The 18,436-nt window shown below is 37.7% G+C and overlaps 1 protein-coding gene across 1 annotated transcript in view; it reads left to right on the top strand.

Moving 5' to 3' along the window:
* CFAP47 (cilia and flagella associated protein 47) overlaps positions 1-18,436 on the top strand; it is a 540,470-nt gene that overhangs the window by 136,295 nt on the left and 385,739 nt on the right. Inside the window, exon 26 of the mRNA XM_058712583.1 lies at positions 13,775-13,984. Within this exon, the coding sequence (XP_058568566.1) occupies positions 13,775-13,984 (210 nt within the window). The remainder of the gene's footprint in view (positions 1-13,774; positions 13,985-18,436) is intronic.

Raw genomic sequence — 18,436 nt, forward strand, 5'->3', positions numbered from 1 at the left:
CCCTGCATTGGGCTCTGTGCTGGCAGCTTGAAGCCTGGACCCTGCTTCAGATTCTGTGTTTCCCTCTCTCTCTGCCTCTTCCCCACGCCCACTCTGTTTCTGTCTCTCTCTCAAAAATAAATAAACTTTAAAAAAAATTAAAAACAAAGCCAAACTTGAGACAACTTCCTCAAAGTGGGAAAACAATCTCAAATTCCTTGATTAATCCAGGGACACTGAAAGAGGCTAAAAGAGTTTATGTGAGTAAATCCTTCTACCTGTCAGCAGAAGCAAGTAAATCTTCTCTAGATCAGTGGTTCTTAAACTGTGGTGTATATCAGCATCACCTGAAAGAATTTTAAAACAGAGATTATTGCCTTCCATCCCCAGAATTTATGATTTGGGAAGCCTGGAATGGCATGTAATAATTTTTATTTCTAATAAATTTCCAAATGATACTGATACTGCTGATCCATGGACCACACTTTGTGAACCTCTGCTCTAAATGAAGCCATCCTCAGTTTGGGCTCATATTTCAGTTGCCACAGTTGCTACCAACCGGACATCAGTGCTGGAGTAAGTATTACAGAACTCTCAAGAAGGGAAGATACCATAGAGTCAGCACAAACAACTATTTTGAAATTTAGACTCTTAAGTAATTCAGATATTGGAATTATCAGACACAGAATATAAATAATTTATTTTTAAAGGGTGGCATTACAAAAATTAGAAATTAACATGGAATTATACCATATAGCCTTGAAAATGAACCAAATGTAACTTGTAGAAATTATAAAACAAAGTATGTCAGGTAAAATTTTAAGGGCATTCACTAAACCTACAATTGTATATAACTACACAGACAGCATAGAAACCAACAAAAGCAAGAGAAAACTAAAACAAAAATGATGTCAAAAACTTTATGTAGTTGACTAATGCAATTAAAGTAAGTTATTCTGACTAGTTAAAATACAGAGAATGTTAGAGTAAATAATAAAAAAAAGTCCAACTGCCTATTAAAAGAAGTATATGTAAAACATAAGGACAAGAAAGACTGAAGTAAAGCAGGGTTTCTCAACATCAGAACCTTTGACATTTTGGGGAGGATGTTTCTTTTTTTTTGTTGGAGGCTATTCTGTGTGTAGTAGGATGTTAACAGCCTTCCTGGTATCTAACCAATAGCATCCTCTCCCTAGTTATGACAGAAAAGAATTGTCTCCAAACATTGCTACATATCCCCAGGGATGCAAAACTACTCCTAGTTGAGAACTATCAAACGAAGATCATGGGACAATGTATGGTAGCATAACCAAAAGAAAACTGGAGAGCAGTATTGATTTTACATATGATGACCTTATTTAAGAGGTAAAACAGAGGCACCTGGGTGGCTCAGTTGGTTAAGTTCTGACTCTTGATTTCTGGCTCAGGTCATGATCTCACAGTTTGTGAGATTGAGCCCCATGTTGGGCTCTGCACTGACAGCACGGAGCCTGCTTGCAATTCTCTCTGTCCCTCTCTCTCTCTGCCCCTGGTTCACTTATGCATGATCACTCTCTCTCTCTCCCTCCCTCCCTCCCTCTCTCTCTCTCTCTCTCTCTCTCTGTCTCTCCCCCTCTCTGTCAAACATTTAGAGAAAAAAGAGGTGAAACATTTGTAATATAAAAAAAACTTTTTAACATAAAAAAGAGTAGGTGGTTCAGTCAGTTTAGCGACTGACTCTTAATTTTGGCTCAGGTCATGAACCCAGGATCATGGGACTGAGCTCTGTCTGCATCAGGCTCTGCGCTGAGCATGGAGCCTACTTGGGATTCTCTCTCTCTCTGTCCTTCTGCCCCTCTCCCATGCATGAGCACTCTGTCTCTCTCTAAAAATAAGCCATTAAATAATTATAAAATATGCAGCTCACCTGAAAACCGTCAGAAGTCTAAAATTGTATGCACAACCAAAGTAGTCTTAAAATATGAAAACCCCAAATTAAAATAATAGGGGGAAATTGACCAGTCCTTCATCATTGTAGAATGTTTCAACACCTATCTCAATTATTGATGAGTCCAGAAGACAAAAACCCTTGTATAGATAAAGAAAATTTGAAAAGGATATTTTATTAAAAGCCTCCTTCATTTAATACTAATATTATGAAAAATACAAAAGTAGTATTAGGAATAGCATTATAAAATCCTGCACCCTGCAATTGTAGAATATACATTTTTCTCATTCATACAGGAGATATTTACAAAAACTGATAGTGTATCATTCTGTAGTTCAAATTTAACACATTTTGAAGAGTTGGCATCATATAGACTGTTTTCTGGTAATAATTATAATTTTAAAATCATTAAAAAATATGAACAGGATCTGCCACATATTTGGAACTATTGAAAAAAACTTCTATAGAGACTCAAGAAGATACCCTATTGAATTCTGCAAATAATAATTAAAATACTATGTATCAAAACATGAAAACAACGTTCACTGATAGAAACAGTATTTGAGTATTAAAGACTAAACTTGAAACACCTCTTGTCACTTCTGTTGCTTTCTTTAGAAAAAGAGTTAGGCCTACATCTTTGTTGAGTTAACTGCATCTCTTACGTTAAATTCCAGAGGTTAAGCAATAAACAAACTTATGAAATGCACCAAAATTGGTACTTAGGTGGAAGAGTGTAGTCTTTTTTTTTTTAAGATATGAAATTTATTGTCAGATTGGTTTCCATACAACACCCAGTGCTCATCCCAAAAGGTGCCCTCCTCAATACCCATCACCCACCCTCCCCTCCCTCCCGCCCCCCATCAACCCTCAGTTTGTTCTCAGTTTTTAACAGTCTCTTATGCTTTGGCTCTCTCCCACTCTAACCTCTTTTTTTTTTCCTTCCCCTCCCCATGGGTTCCTTTTAAGTTTCTCAGGATCCACATAAGAGTGAAAACATATAGTATCTGTCTTTCTCTGTATGGCTTATTTCACTTAGTATCACACTCTCCAGTTCCATCCACGTTGCTACGAAGGGCCATATTTCATTCTTTCTCATTGCCATGTAGTAGTCCATTGTGTATGTGAACCACAATTTCTTTATCCATTCATCAGTTGATGGACATTTAGGCTCTTTCCATAATTTGGCTATTGTTGAGAGTGCTGCTCTAAACATTGGGGTACAAGTGCCCCTATGCATCAGTACTCCTGTATCCCTTGGGTAAATTCCTAGCAATGCTACTGCTGGGTCATAGAGTAGATTTATTTTTAATTTTTGGAGGAACCTCCATACTGTTTTCCAGAGTGGCTGTACCAGTTTGCACTCCCACCAACAGTGCAAGAGGGTTCCCGTTTCTCCACATCCTCTCCAGCATCTATCGTCTCCTGATTTGTTCATTTTGGCCACTCTGACTGGTGTGAGGTGGTATCTGAGTGTGGTTTTGATTTGTATTTCCCTGATGAGGAGCGACGTTGAACATCTTTTCATGTGCCTGTTGGCCATCCGGATGTCTTCTTTAGAGAAGTGTCTATTCATGTTTTCTGCCCATTTCTTCACTGGATTATTTGTTTTTGGGTGTGGAGTTTGGTGAGCTCTTTATAGCTTTTGGATACTGGACCTTTGCCCGATATGTCATTTGCAAATATCTTTTCCCATTCCGTTGGTTGCCTTTTAGTTTTGTTGGTTGTTTCCTTTGGTGTGCAGAAGCTTTTTATCTTCATAAGGTCCCAGTAGTTCATTTTTGCTTTGAATTCCCTTGCCTTTGGGGATGTGTCGAGTAAGAGATTGCTACGGCTGAGGTCAGAGAGGTCTTTTCCTGCTTTCTCCTCTAGGGTTTGGATGGTTTCCTGTCTCACATTCAGGTCCTTTATCCATTTTGAGTTTATTTTTGTGAATGGTGTGAGAAAGTGGTCTAGTTTCAACCTTCTGCATGTTGCTGTCCACTTCTCCCAGCACCATTTGTTAAACAGACTGTCTTTTTTCCATTGGATGTTCTTTCCTGCTTTGTCAAAGATTAGTTGGCCATACGTTTGTGGGTCTAGTTCTAGGGTTTCTATTCTATTCCATTGGTCTATGTGTCTGTTTTTATGCCAATACCATGCTGTCTTGATGATGACAGTTTTGTAGTAGAGGCTAAAGTCTGGGATTGTGATGACTCCTGCTTTGGTCTTCTTCTTCAAAATTACTTTGGCTATTCGGGGCCTTTTGTGGCTCCATATGAATTTTAGGATTGCTTGTTCTAGTTTCAAGAAGAATGCTGGTGCAATTTTGATTGGGATTGCATTGAATGTGTAGATAGGTTTGGGTAGTATTGACATTTTGACAATATTTATTCTTCCAACTCATGAGCACAGAATGTTTTTCCATTTCTTTATATCTTCTTCAATTACCTTCATAAGCTTTCTATAGTTTTCAGCATACAGATCTTTTACATCTTTGGTTAGATTTATTCCTAGGTATTTTATGCTTCTTGGTGCAATTGTGAATGGGATCAGTTACTTTGTTTGTTTTTCTGTTGCTTCATTGTTAGTGTATAATAATGCAACTGATTTCTGTACATTGATTTTGTATTTTGCAACTTTGCTGAATTCATGTATCAGTTCTAGCAGACTTTTGGTGGAGTCTATTGGATGTTCCATGTATAAAATCATGTCATCTGCAAAAAGTGAAAGCTTGACTTCATCTTTGCCAATTTTGATGCCTTTGATTTCCTTTTGTTGTCTGATTGTTGATGCTAGCACTTCCAACACTATGTTAAACAACAGCGGTGAGAGTGGACATCCCTGTCGTGTTCCTGATCTCAGGGACAAAGCTCTCAGTTTTTCCCTGTTGCGGATGATGTTAGCTGTGGGCTTTTCACAAATGGCTTTGATGTTGTTTAAGTATGTTCCTTCTATCCCGACTTTCTTGAGGGTTTTATTAAGAAAGGATGCTGAATTTTGTCAAATGCTTTTCTGCATCGTTTGAGAGGATCATATGGTTCTTATCTTTTCTTTTATTTATGTGATGTATCACATTGATTGATTTGTGAATGTTGAACCAGCCCTGCATCCCAGGAATGAATCTGGCTTGATCATGGTGAATAATTCTTTTTATATGCTGTTGAATTCGATTTGCTAGTATCTTACTGAGAATTTTTGCATCCATATTCATCAGGGATATTGGCCTGTAGTTCTCTTTGTTTGCTGGGTCTCTGTCTGGTTTAGGAATCAAGGTAATACTGGCTTCATAGAATGAATCTGGGAGTTTTCCTTCCCTTTCTATGTTTTGGAATAGCTTGAGAAGGATAGGTATTATCTCTGCTTTAAACGTCTGGTAGAACTCCCCTGGGAAGCCATCTGGTCCTGGAATCTTATTTGTTGGGAGATTTTTGGTAACTGATACAATTTCGTCCCTGGTTATGGGTCTGTTCAAGCTTTCTATTTCCTCCTGATTGAGTTTTGGAAGGGTGTGGGTGTTTAGGAATTTCTCCATTTCTTCCAGGTTGTCCAATTTGTTGGCATATAATTTTTCATAGTATTCCCTGATAATTGCTTGTATCTCTGAGGGATTGGTTGTAATAATTCCATTTTCATTCATGATTTTACCTGTTTGGGTCATCTTCCTTTTCTTTTTGAGAAGCCTGGCTACAGGTTTATCAATTTTGTTTATGTTTTCAAAAAACCAACTCTTGGTTTCCTTGATCTGCTCTACAGTTTTTTTAGATTCTATATTGTTTATTTCTGCTCTGATCTTTATTATTTCTCTTCTTCTGCTGGATTTAGGCTGTCTTTGCTGTTCTGCTTCTATTTTCTTTAGGTGTTCTGTTAGATTTTGCATTTGGGATTTTTCTTGTTTCTTGAGATAGGCCTGGATTGCAATGTATTTTCCTCTCATGACTGCCTTCGCTGCATCCCAAAGCATTTGGATTGTTGTATTTTCATTTTCATTTGTTTCCATATATTTTTTAATTTCTTCTCTAATTGCCTGGTTGACCCATTCATTCTTTAGCAGGGTGTTCTTTAACCTCCATGCTTTTGGAGGTTTTCCAGACTTTTTCTTGTGGTTGATTTCAAGCTTCATAGCATTGTGGTCTGAAAGTATGCATGGTATGATCTCAATTCTTGTATACTTACGAAGGGCTGTTTTGTGACCCAGAATGTGATCTATCTTGGAGCATGTTCCATGTGCACTCGAGAAGAAAGTATATTCTGTTGCTTTGGGATGCAGAGTTCTAAATATATCTGTCAGGTCCATCTGATCCAATGTATCATTCAGGGCCCTTGTTTATTTACCGTGTGTCTAGATGATCTATCCATTTCTGCAAGTGGGGTGTTAAAGTACCCTGCAGTTACCACATTCTTATCAATAAGGTTGCTTATGTTTGTGAGTAATTGTTTTATATATTTGGGGGCTCCCATATTTGGTGCATAGACATTTATAATTGTTAGCTCTTCCTGATGGATAGACCCTGTAATTATTATATAATGCCCTTCTTCATCTCTTGTTACAGCCTTTAATTGAAAGTCTAGTTTGTCTGATATAAGTATGGCTACTCCAGCTCTCTTTTGACTTCCAGTGGCATGATAAATAGTTCTCCATCCCCTCACTTTCAATCTGAAGGTGTCCTCAGGTCTAAAATGAGTCTCTTGTAGACAGCAAATAGATGGGTCTTGTTTTATCCACTCTGATACCCTATGTCTTTTGTTTGGAGCATTTAGTCCATTTACATTCAGTGTTATTATAGAAAGATATGAGTTTAGAGTCATTGTGATGTCTGTAGGTTTCATGCTTGTAGCGGTGTCTCTGGTACTTTGTCTCACAGGATTCCCCCTTATGTTCTCTTGTAGGGCTGGTTTAGTGGTGATGAATTCCTTCAGAGTTTGTTTGGGAAGACCCTTACCTCTCCTTCTGTTCTAATTTTTTTTTTTTTTCAACATTTTTTATTTATTTTTGGGACAGAGAGAGACAGAGCATGAACGGGGGAGGGGCAGAGAGAGAGGGAGACACAGAATCGGAAACAGGCTCCAGGCTCCAAGCCATCAGCCCAGAGCCTGACGCGGGGCTCGAACTCACGGACCGCGAGATCGTGACCTGGCTGAAGTCGGACGCTTAACCGACTGCGCCACCCAGGCGCCCCTCTCCTTCTGTTCTAAATGACAGGTTTGCTGGATGAAGGATTCTCAGCTGCATTTTTTTTACTGTTCATCACGTTGATGATTTCCTGCCATTCCTTTCTGGCCTGCTAAGTTTCAGTAGAGAGATCAGTCACGAGTCTTATCGGTCTCCCTTTATATGTTAGAGCACATTTATCCCTAGCTGCTTTCAGAATTTTCTCTTTATCCTTGTATTTTGCCAGTTTCACTATGATATGTCATGCAGAAGATCGATTCAAGTTACGTCTGAAGAGAGTTCTCTGTGCCTCTTGGATTTCAATGCCATTTTCCTTTCCCAGATCAGGGAAGTTCTCAGCTATGATTTCTTCAAGTACCCCTTCAGCACCTTTCCCTCTTTCTTCCTCCTCTGGAATACCAGTTATGCGTAGATTATTTCTCTTTAGTGCATCACTTAGTTCTCTAATTTTCCCCTCATACTCCTGGATTCTTTTATCTCTCTTTTTCTCAGCTTCCTCTTTTTCCATAATTTTATCTTCCAGTTCACCTATTCTCTGCCTCTTCATTCCAAGCTGTGGTTGTCTCCATTTTATTTTGCAGCTCACTGATAGCATTTTTTAGCTCCTCTTGGCTGTTCCTTAGTCCCTTGATCTCTGTAGCAATAGATTCTCTGCTGTCCTGTATACTGTTTTCAAGCCCAGCGATTAATTTTATCACTATTACTCTAAATTCACTTTCTCTTATATTGTTTAAATCCTTTTTGATCAGTTCCTTAGCTGTTGTTATTTTCTGGATGTTTTTCTGAGGGGAATTCTTCCGTTTCGTCATTTTGGATAGTCCCTGGAGTGGTGCGGAACTGCAGGGCACTTCCCCTGTGCTGTGGTGTATAACTGGAGTTGCTGGGCGGGGCTGGAGTCAGACCTGATGTCTGCCCCCTGCCCACTGCTGGGGCCACAGTCAGACTGGTGTGTTCCTTCTCTTCACCTCTCCTAGAGGCAGGATTCACTGTGGGGTGGCGTGGCCTGTCTGGGCTACTTGCACACTGCCAGGCTTGGGGTGCTGGGGTTCTAGCGTGTTAGCAGGGGTGGATTGGCAAGGTTCACAGGGGCGGGGGGGGGGTGGGCAGAGGGGGCAGGCTCAGCTCACTTATCCTTCGCTGATCCGCATTGGGAGGGGCCCTGTGGCACCGGGAGTGAGTCAAACTCGCCAGAGGGATGGATCCGCAGGAGCACAGCTTTGGGTGTTTGCGTGGTACAAGCAAGTTCCCTGGCACGAACTGGTTCCCTTTGAGATTTTGGCTGGGGGATGGGCGAGGGAGATGGCGCTGGCGAGCACCTTTGTTCCCTGCCAAGCTGAGCTCTGTTGTCCGGGGCTCAACAACTCTCCCTCCCGTTGTCCCCCAGCCCTCCTGCTCTCTGAGCAGAGTTGTTAGCTTATAACCTTCCAGATTTTAAGTCCCGCTTGCTGTCAGAACGCACTCTGTGCGGCCCCTCCGCTTTTGCAAGCCCAACTCGAGGGCTCTGCTTGGCCCGCCCCGGCTCCCTCCAGCCAGTCCGTGGAGCGTGCACCGCCTGTCCGCCCTTCCTACCCTCTTCTGTGGGCTTCTCGTCTGCGCTTCGCTCAGGAGCCTACGTTCTGTTAGTCTTCTGGTGGTTTTCTGGGTTATTTAGGCAGTTGTGGGTGGATCTAAGTGATCAGCAGGACGCGGTGAGCCCAGCATCCTCCTATACTGACATCTTCCTCCCAGAATCAAAATGTGTAGTCTTAAATGATGATAGTATATAAAAAATGATTAGAAGTTTCAACTATTCACTAACTTAAGAATAAGAATAATAGATTAAATCCAAGGAATGTAGAATGTAGATAAAATGAAAAAGAGTAGAAATTAAAGGAATAGGAAACAAATATATAGAAGATTGTTTACTGAAACCAAAAGTTGGTTCTTTGAAGAACTAATACAATGGATACTGGTGCAGTGACATTGATGAGGAACAAAAAGAGAGAAGGTACAACTACATAATATTAAGAATAATGATGCATATGGGGTTCCTGATGGCTCAGTAGGTTAAGCGTCTGACTCTTGATTTCAGCTCAGGTCATGATCTCACAGTTCATTGGTTCGAGCCCTGCCTTGGGCTCTGCACTGATAATGTGGAGCCTGCTTGGGATTCTCTCTCTCCCTCTTTCTCTCTGCCCCTTCCCCACTTGCATGCACAGGTATGTGCTCTCTCTCTGTCTCAAAATATATAAACTTTAAAAATAATGGGATATAATCATATAGGCATTGGAGAAAAATAAGAAAATTAAAATACTATGAAGAAATTTATTCCAATACATTTGAAAACTTAAATGGGAAATTTGTAGAAATAATATAATTTACTAAAACCATACTGAGAATAAACAGAAAGTCTTTGAGTTAATGCTTAACATTTTTAAAAAAATTTTTTTAATGTTTATTCATTATTGAGAGATAGAGAGAAACTGAGCATGAACAGGGGAGGGGCAGAGAGAAGGGAAGACACAGAATCTGAAGCAGGCTCCAAGCTCTGAGCTGTCAGCACAGATCCTGATGCGGGGCTCAAACTCACCAACCATGAGATCATGACCTGAGCCGAAGTCGGCTGCCCAACTGACTGAGCCACCCAGGCGCCCCAATACTTAACATTTTAGAAGGAAAATGCCATCTTCTGATTTTTTTTACAGGCTAGTTTTACTCAACTTGCAAGAACTGGTATCTCAAACCTTATAGAAATTCTTTTATAGAATAGAAAAATAGTGTGGTCTAATTTGTTTTATGAAGTCAGAAATTTTTATTATAAAATCAAAGGATGACAGTTTGAGAAAGATAAATTATAGGCCAATCTCTCTTATGACTATAGATGCAATAATCCTTAATGAATTAAATTATATATATTATTTATTACTTATATAAATATATTAATAAATCATGACCAGTGTGGGTATATCCCAGTATTGTAAGATTTGCCTAATGTTAAAAAATCTAAAATACCTTTTTATTTCATCTATCACATTTACGAATTAAAGAGAATAATGATATGATTATTTCCATAGATGCAGAAGAAAAAAGCATTTGATAAAATTACAATACCATTCATGATAAAATTCTTAATCAGGAATAAAAGAGATATTCTTTAAATTGTTGAAATTTTCTATCATGAATCTAGAAGTGGTATTATCTTGGATACTGGAACATAAGTCAATTCCCTTTGAGTAAAAACGAAAAGACAAGGATGGCTGTAATCACTGCCTCCCTAACACATTTTTCTGAAAAACCTAATTCATCCAGGGAGTTAAGTGAAATAAAATATGTAAGAGTAGGTACATAAGCACTGTCACTATCTGTAGATTAGATAAAGCTATGAAGGTCATTTATCAAAATAGACAAATATAAGTCCAATAATAAAATACATGGCATTTCAGCATACAACATTTACGATGTGGAACTTTAAAATTACTGTTTATAAAAACATTAAAAATTAACAATAATAGGAATAAATCAAACAAAAGATGTGGAAGAACTATATGGAACTATATAGAGAAAATTATAAAACTTAAGTCAAAGAACTCATAAGTAAATGAAGATTTACACCATATTCATGACTTGGAGTATTCAGTATTGTTAAAAAGACATTTCTTCACAAATCACTTTACATATTTCATACGACTGCAATAAAAATTTAAATAAAATTTTTCATGGAGATTAACAAGGAAAATTCTAAATTTTACATGGAAGAATCAAGGGTCTAGAATAGCCAAACCACTCCAGAAGAAGAATAAGGACTTGCCTTATAAAATATCAAGACTAAACCAATATGATAGTTGTATAGTGATAGGTAAAATGACCAAAGACATAGAAAAAAGAGACTTGGAGAAAGCCCATACATGAATAGATACTGATTATTTGACATAAATAGTATTATAGATCTTGGAAGAAAATAAGTTACTATTCAGTAAATGGTACTGGAACAATTGATTATTTGTGTGGAATATTTCAAATTGGATTCCTGTCTTACATAATACAAAAAGATCCATTACAAATGGAGTAAAGTCTTAAATTTCACATTTAAGGAAAAATTAAAGAAAATATTTTGGCAAACAATTTTAACATTTGTAGGTAGAGAAGGATTTCTTGCAAGACTTAAATTCATGCTAATAAAAAAGTAAATGATAAAAATTAGAACAATATCAAATCACCAGGGATGCCTGGGTGGCTCAGTTGGTTAAGCTTCTGACTTCAGCTCAGGTCATGATCTCACAGTTTGTGAGTTCGAGGCCCACATCTGGCTCTGTGCTGACAGCTCAGAGCCTGGAGCCTGCTTTGGATTCCAGGCTGCTGTGTCTCCCTCTCTCTCTGCACCTCCCCTGCTTGTGCTCTGTCTCTGTCTCTCTCTCACGAAAATAAACATTAAAAAAATTTTTTTTAAAAATCAAATCACTCAGCAGAAATGTTGCCAAAAAACTTTGATAAGTACTTCACAGAAGAAGATTCCTAAGTAGATAATGAACATCTGAAAACATGTAATTGGCCTTTTTGTAAATTTGGAAATGAAAATTAGAGACTACAATAAGATAAGCATTTTGCCTGTTAAAGGTAGGTAAACATTAAGAAGTCAGGTCCCAGTTACAATGTCAATGAGTTAGGGCCACACTGGATAATAATCTGCAAAGTGTTTAATCTGCATATTTCACAGCCCAGCAAATGCACTTGATAGTGTATGCAAGAAAACCTCTTGCACTTGTGTACTATATGTTTGACTTTGTTCATAGTAGTATTATTCAGAATAGCAAAATCTGGGAACTGCACTAATGTCCTGTGACAGGTAAAAGGATAATAATTTGTGATATATGTGTACATGAATATAGCTATAGCTGTGAAGTGGATGAACTTCAGCTAATGAGACAACTATGTTAGGAATCTTAGGAACAAAATATTGAGATAATTTTTTTTTAAGTCAAGCAAGACTATGTATGTTGGTATCCTTCAAATAAAACAACAAAAAAAGAAACCCAAACAAACTTTTACTTAGAAATATACACCTATCTATAAAGAAGTAAAGATTAGCTAGTTGACATGTTAAAATTATATAAATTGTGAGGAATTGTGCACCATTGTGAATTGCCTATAAGCATTATTTTCATAAACGTCTAGGTCTTGTATGTACCTCAGCGCTTCTCTAGTTCAGTCTCTTTTTATTAAAATTATTTTTAATGTTTATTTATTTTTGAGAGAGAGAGTGTGTATGTATGTAGGGAAGGGGCAAAGACAGAGAGGGAGACAGAATCCAAAGCTGGCTCAAGGCTCTGAGCTGTCAGCACAGAGACTGATGATGTGGGGTTCGAACTCAAACTTTGCACTGACAGCTCAGGGCCTTGAGCCAGCTTCAGATTCTGTGTCTCCCTCTTTCTCTATTCCTCCCTCAGTTGCACTCTGTCTCTCTCTTTCTCTCTCAAAAATAAATGAATATTAAAAACAAATTTAAAAATGATCTCAAGTCAAAAGTTGAATCTTGAAAAATATGATATAATGAAATGAACATGTAACAGGGACTATAGAGATGATATAACCCAGTCTCCTCATTGTATGAACGGTCAAATCAACAGCATTAATGAATTATCCAGTGACATGTAGCTAATTAACAACAGAATTGGATTTAAACCTGATTTGTAAATTACATTTTTAATTTTTTACCTAGTGAACCCGATCAGCTTGAGTAATTTAAGTTGGGATCTTTCTTTACTTTTTAAAGTTAATTAGCTGAATAATCTTCATTCTAATTAACATATTAGGGAAATATGATTCCCCTTTAGTAATACTTCTTATTTGCTATAGGAGCCTACATATACAATAAAATTTTGAGTAATATGGTTAAATATTTATTGAGCACTAAAAGTTATCCAGTATTTATTTATTGTTAAATTTTATTTATTTTGAGAGAGATAGAGAGCAGGGGAGGGACAGAGAGAAAGGGAGAGAGAGAATCCCAAGCAGGTTCTGTGCTGTCAGTGCAGAGCCCAACGCGAGGCTCTTTCTCTAGAACTGCGAGATCATGACCTTAGCCAAAAACAAGAATCGGATGCTTAACTAACTGAGCCACCCAGGCGTTGCTCAAGTATTATATTTAAAAGTGTATACTACATATTGTGTTATTAGAAATCATAAACATTTTAGATTGTTTAAATGAATTATAGGTATATAATGAAATGTGTGAAGAACGTTAAGTGGAATTTTTAGTAATGATGAGAAAATATTCATAGTATATGTATACAAGTGCTTAATAGTATCCACATTAAAAATTATATGTGTTTATGCATCTTTTAATATTATATTTAGTCCATATTCATTAAAGCATTAGCTGTCAAAGTGGTAATTTTTGGTAAATTTCTATAAGGATATATTTAAGGGCAATACTGTTTATGTCATGGCTATCGATAAAAGCACATTGTATTTAATCAGGTGTCTTAATCCTCTATTTTAGTTCTTAGAGGACAAAAGGAGCTTTGGATCATCTTATGTGGTCAATTTAATATATTATCCATCTTACTTATATTGGGACCAGAATGTAAGAGATGATGCAAAATATCTTTAATAATTGGGTATATTATTTTAAATACTTGTTTAATTGTTCGGATGGTTCAATAAACAGAGGGAGACACATTTACATCCAGTGACTTGCTTGGATTTTGAGCTATTTTTTTTTTTTTAATTTTAAACAGAGATTCCACTTTAGATGTCCAGATTCCCACAGTGAGCCTTCTTGATGGTGATGAGGCTCAACCTCTTTCTGTAACGTTTCCAAAAGGCTGTGTCATCACAGGGTCTTCCAGTGGAATAAATGCTCAGCTCACCTGCCACCTCAGCTTTAAATCATCTAAACCTGTGTCATTTTTCACCGATATTCTTTTCTGTGATAACAGAGATAACTGGTAAGAGATTCTTTTGTATCTGACAGTGAAGTATAATGAGTTTATGTTTTACACCCTTGTAAAATGTTAAATGGAGAGACATCTAAAATAATGACTTTGGGCCTAAAGGTCTTTTTAAAAGTTCTAAATGCAGCATGGTTCCCATGAGAAACAGCTTGATAGTGGTAACTAGCATATACTGAAGCTAGGTTACGTGGGTTTGAATCCTTGCTCTGTTAACTGTGGTGAACTTATTTAATCTTTTGAGCCTCTCTGTTTTCTCATCTGTAAAATGGAGACAATAGCAGAACCTATCTACAGAATCCCATCTGTAATAGTAAGAAATGCCCTGAGTTAATAACTATTGAGTTAATTGGACAGGAACTGGCACAAAGGAAATGTTAAATAAGTATTAAATGAAAATGAGAAACATCAGCATAATGAGTTTCCAAACAATATGATTTTGTTACATGTAGCTTTAACAGACTCAGGGAAATTCAAATACACCTTGGTGAAAACATGATTCTAGATTTCTTACCGTGTGGGACCAGAAATTCTACTTTTAAATTACACCCTGAGCAGATTTGATTTTCCAAATTGTAAGACACCAATGGGTAGAGCAATCAAGTTTGTTAAAAATGTTTATAATGAGAAGTAGCATTGGAGGGAATTGTACGCTGAAGATTAGTGTTGGTGTATGTGCTCAGTGTGATAATTTATTAACTAGTAGTGGGGTTATTACTCTTTGGTGTATTCATAGTCAAAGACTGACTTCTGTGTTAGGAATTAGAAGGGAGAGAAATGGTACTGGAAATGTTGCATCCAGTGAAAAGTGTGGCCGTAGCCAGGACACAGTTCATGGAGTTCTGCAGACCTCCAGCTTCTTTGTCTCTTGCATATGTTGATGGGTAAAATCATCTAAGTTACACTATGCAGACTCCCATTTTTCTCTTTTGATGCTAACAGCCTGTCTTGTGTTGACATTTAAAAACAAAATTTTAATGGTTTTGCTTTAGGCTCCTGTCAAGCACTGAACTCTGTGCCTCTGTCCTGGGAGACATTCTGTCTTTTTGTACATTGCTGACCTTGTTCATAAAAGTTTAACTTTACTTCAGTCCACAAATTTACACTTTGCCCAGAGCGCTATGGAAGGTCTAGCTTTGAACTCACCAATAAAAATCATGAATAATTTATCCACGAATGTCTTAAAGCTAATGAAGACTCAGACCTCATTACCAGGGTGAGGAGAGAAATAGTTTCACTAAATACTGGGTGGACAAGATTGTTTCTGGGACAGGGGAATAATTGGTTCTAACAGGGGCTGGAACAGACTTCACTGTGTCAGTGTGTTGACGTCTGGTCAACTAACAGGATGGTAAGGAGACCTGAAGACAGTCTCTACAAGGAGGAAGTGCTATAATTGATTATCTTTTTTTTTTTTTTTTTCTTTCCTTGTCGTTATTGTGTACTTCCTTTCAGCCTTGAGACTCGTTCGCTCTTACCTGGATTTCCCCACCCTGCTTACCTTCATTACCCCTAAGCTCCATCCCAACCCTCAGCAAGTGTGGGATAAAGTAGAGCTTTTAGAAGTAATTTAGAAACTTTGAAAATCATAATTGGGCTCCAAAAGGCTTTCCTGTGCACCCAGATGAACAAGAATCATGAGAACTCTGTGGAACCTTAATATTAGCAAACCTTTTACTGATGCATTCATTGTTAACTCCTCATCTAGTTTCCCATAGTGCATAACATCAGGTCTTCTGTCAACTCTCCAAAGCTGGCTTTGCCTTTCTGTAGACTTTCCATCTTGAATCTCATTGAGATAAAAGAGGTCTTCCACCAGGAAAGGTGAGAGCTTCCCTCTCACCTCAGAATTTCTCTTGGGAAAAAATATTACTCTTTGATTTGTTTTCATCTATTATATTTATTGTGGGTAATCTATGTGTGATCTGCCACATCTTTTGGGTAGGAAAAGATAAATTAGAAAGGGGTCCTTTGAGATGGAGGTCAGTGTAGTAAAGGTGAACTTTAAACAGTGTTTTTTATATACTCTTTGGTGCCAAGAGGTGAATACAAAAGGCATTGCAATAGGAGCAACTGATAATGTCTTGGGGAAATTGGGGATGGCTATTTACTCAGGTTTCTGAGTAAAATCTCAAAGGACAAATTAGACTTGCCAGTGTTCGTCCTAAATTGATTCCTTTTTTTTTTTTTTTTTTTTTTTTTTTTTTTTTTTTGTGGCATCTAATTTGTCCATATTGGAGTGCATGGGTTCAGTACAAAATAAAACACTCATCCCATCATGTTTTGCTTTCTTTTACTCATGCATGACCATTTCATATTGTGGTTCCCCTTGGGGGCTAACCTGCATGGCTTCTTATTTTGTTGCTTTAGACTTTGTCACATTCAGATTGGCTCAGCTGGCCTAAGAGCTATAAGTTATATCCACTATAGAGCTATAGAGCTCTATAGATATAGAGCTATATCCACTATTACTCATGCTAATGTGTCTGCTGCCACTAATAATGGTCCCTTCCACACTCATGAGCCTTCAGTTCAGAGGCTGCACACCCTAGTTGCCTTTTCCCCAAATTCCCCCAAAAATCTGGGGATGAAGGTTGTATATATCTATGGGAGGGATGGTGATGTGGTCAAAGAGTATTACAAGTGTGTAATACTAGGTATGGAAGTTGAAACAGCCTTGTCTTTGGGGGTGATATTTTTGGTGTTTTTGGTTGGATCATTACTGGCAAGGCAGAACTGAGAAGCTGAAAGAGCAGCAGGAGCAGATTGTGAGTCTTGCATGCTTTGATATCCATAACTGAGACAGAAGAGAGCTAGGAGAGGTGATGTTATGCAAATCAAAGCTTGGACACATACAGGAAGCATGAGGTCAACAGCTATTAACACAGGTGGGGTCCTAGATCATAGGTTAGATATCATGAAATCCATACAACAGCCCTGGGAAGTGGATGCTTTTAAGATTTTCACCTCTGCTTTATAGAAGAGGTATCTAAGGGCCATAGTGTGATATAACTTGTCCAAGCTCACTCAAATGTTAATTGGTGGCGCCTGGGTGGCTCAGTGGGTTAAGCATCCAACTTTGGCTCAGGCTAATGATCTCGTGGTCTGTGAGTTTGAGCCCTGCATCAGCTCTGTGCTGACAGCTCAGAGCCTGGAGCCTGCTTCGGATTCTGTGTCTCCCCCTCTCTCTACCCCTCCAATGCTCATGCTCTTTGTCTGTCTCTTGATAATGGATAAACCAAATTTCTGTTTCCAATGATTATGTACTTAGTCACCTTGTTTTAACACTACTTAGGTTGTATAGAATCATACAGAAATCTTTATTATAGTTATACTTTTTTATATGCACTGTCATATGTAGACTTTACAAGGAATAAGAAATGGAATGGTGTGATTTCTCTCCTGTTGTTTTGCATCTCTCTCTCTCTCTCTCTCTCTCTCTCACAAAGACACATACCCATTAATGAAGATTTCATGTCTGACATGTAGTAATGATAGTAATTAAAGTGTACTCAATAAGAACTTGGATATTCAGTTATTTTTATTGATGAGTCAAAAACTCATAGTGTCCATGGTTAATGTTTACAGTTTCGCTGAAAAAGCCTGTGTTATAATTACTATCAGTAAACAACAGAACATGATTTTTACCTAAAAATAAGCTTATGGGGCACCTGGCTGGTTCAGGCAGTAGAGCATGCAACCCTTGATCTCGGCGTTGTGAGTTCAAGCCCCATGTTGGGTGTAGAGATTGCTTAAAAGTAAAGTCTTTAAAAAATAAGCTTATCGTATATGGGTAGTTAAGAGATATCCTGTAACCCTTTCAGATATTTTAAATTGATAGTGTTTGCAAAAGTCTTCAAATCAATGTATTAAATTGAAATCCAGTATTAAAACAACTGCTAAAGTGGTTTTTTGAAGTTGTACATTTCACATCAATAAAATTTCAAAAAGGAAACCATATATTCTTTGTAGAAATTAAAATATTTTCTTTTCCTACAAAAGAAATGTGTTTATTGAAACAAAATTCATTATGTTTTAGAAGTATATAGTTTTATGAGGAATTTTTGTATCTGTTTATAAAATTGCTTAAATGATATTAAGAATGGCTTTTGAGGGGGGCACCTGGGTGGTTCAGTTCGTTAAGCATCCAACTCTTAACTTTAGCTCAGGTCACGATCTCATGGTTGGTGGGATAGAGCCCTGCATCATGCTCTGTGCTGACAGCTCAGGGCCTGCTTGGGTTTCTCTCTCTCCCTCTCTTCTCTGTCCCTCCCATGCTGGTGCTTTCTCTCTTTTTCAAAATAAATAAATGAACTTAAAAAGAATGATTTTTGAGAGAGTCAGGGATGCTGCTTTACAGATCAAACTCTATTCTAGGTTAACTTATCTTCCTTATGTTCTAATTAATTCAACCTTATTCTCCTTGATTTTTCTTATTTTTACTTTTTG

This window comes from Neofelis nebulosa, chromosome X, assembly GCF_028018385.1.
Source record: "Neofelis nebulosa isolate mNeoNeb1 chromosome X, mNeoNeb1.pri, whole genome shotgun sequence".
NCBI classification, from domain to species: Eukaryota; Metazoa; Chordata; class Mammalia; order Carnivora; family Felidae; genus Neofelis; species Neofelis nebulosa.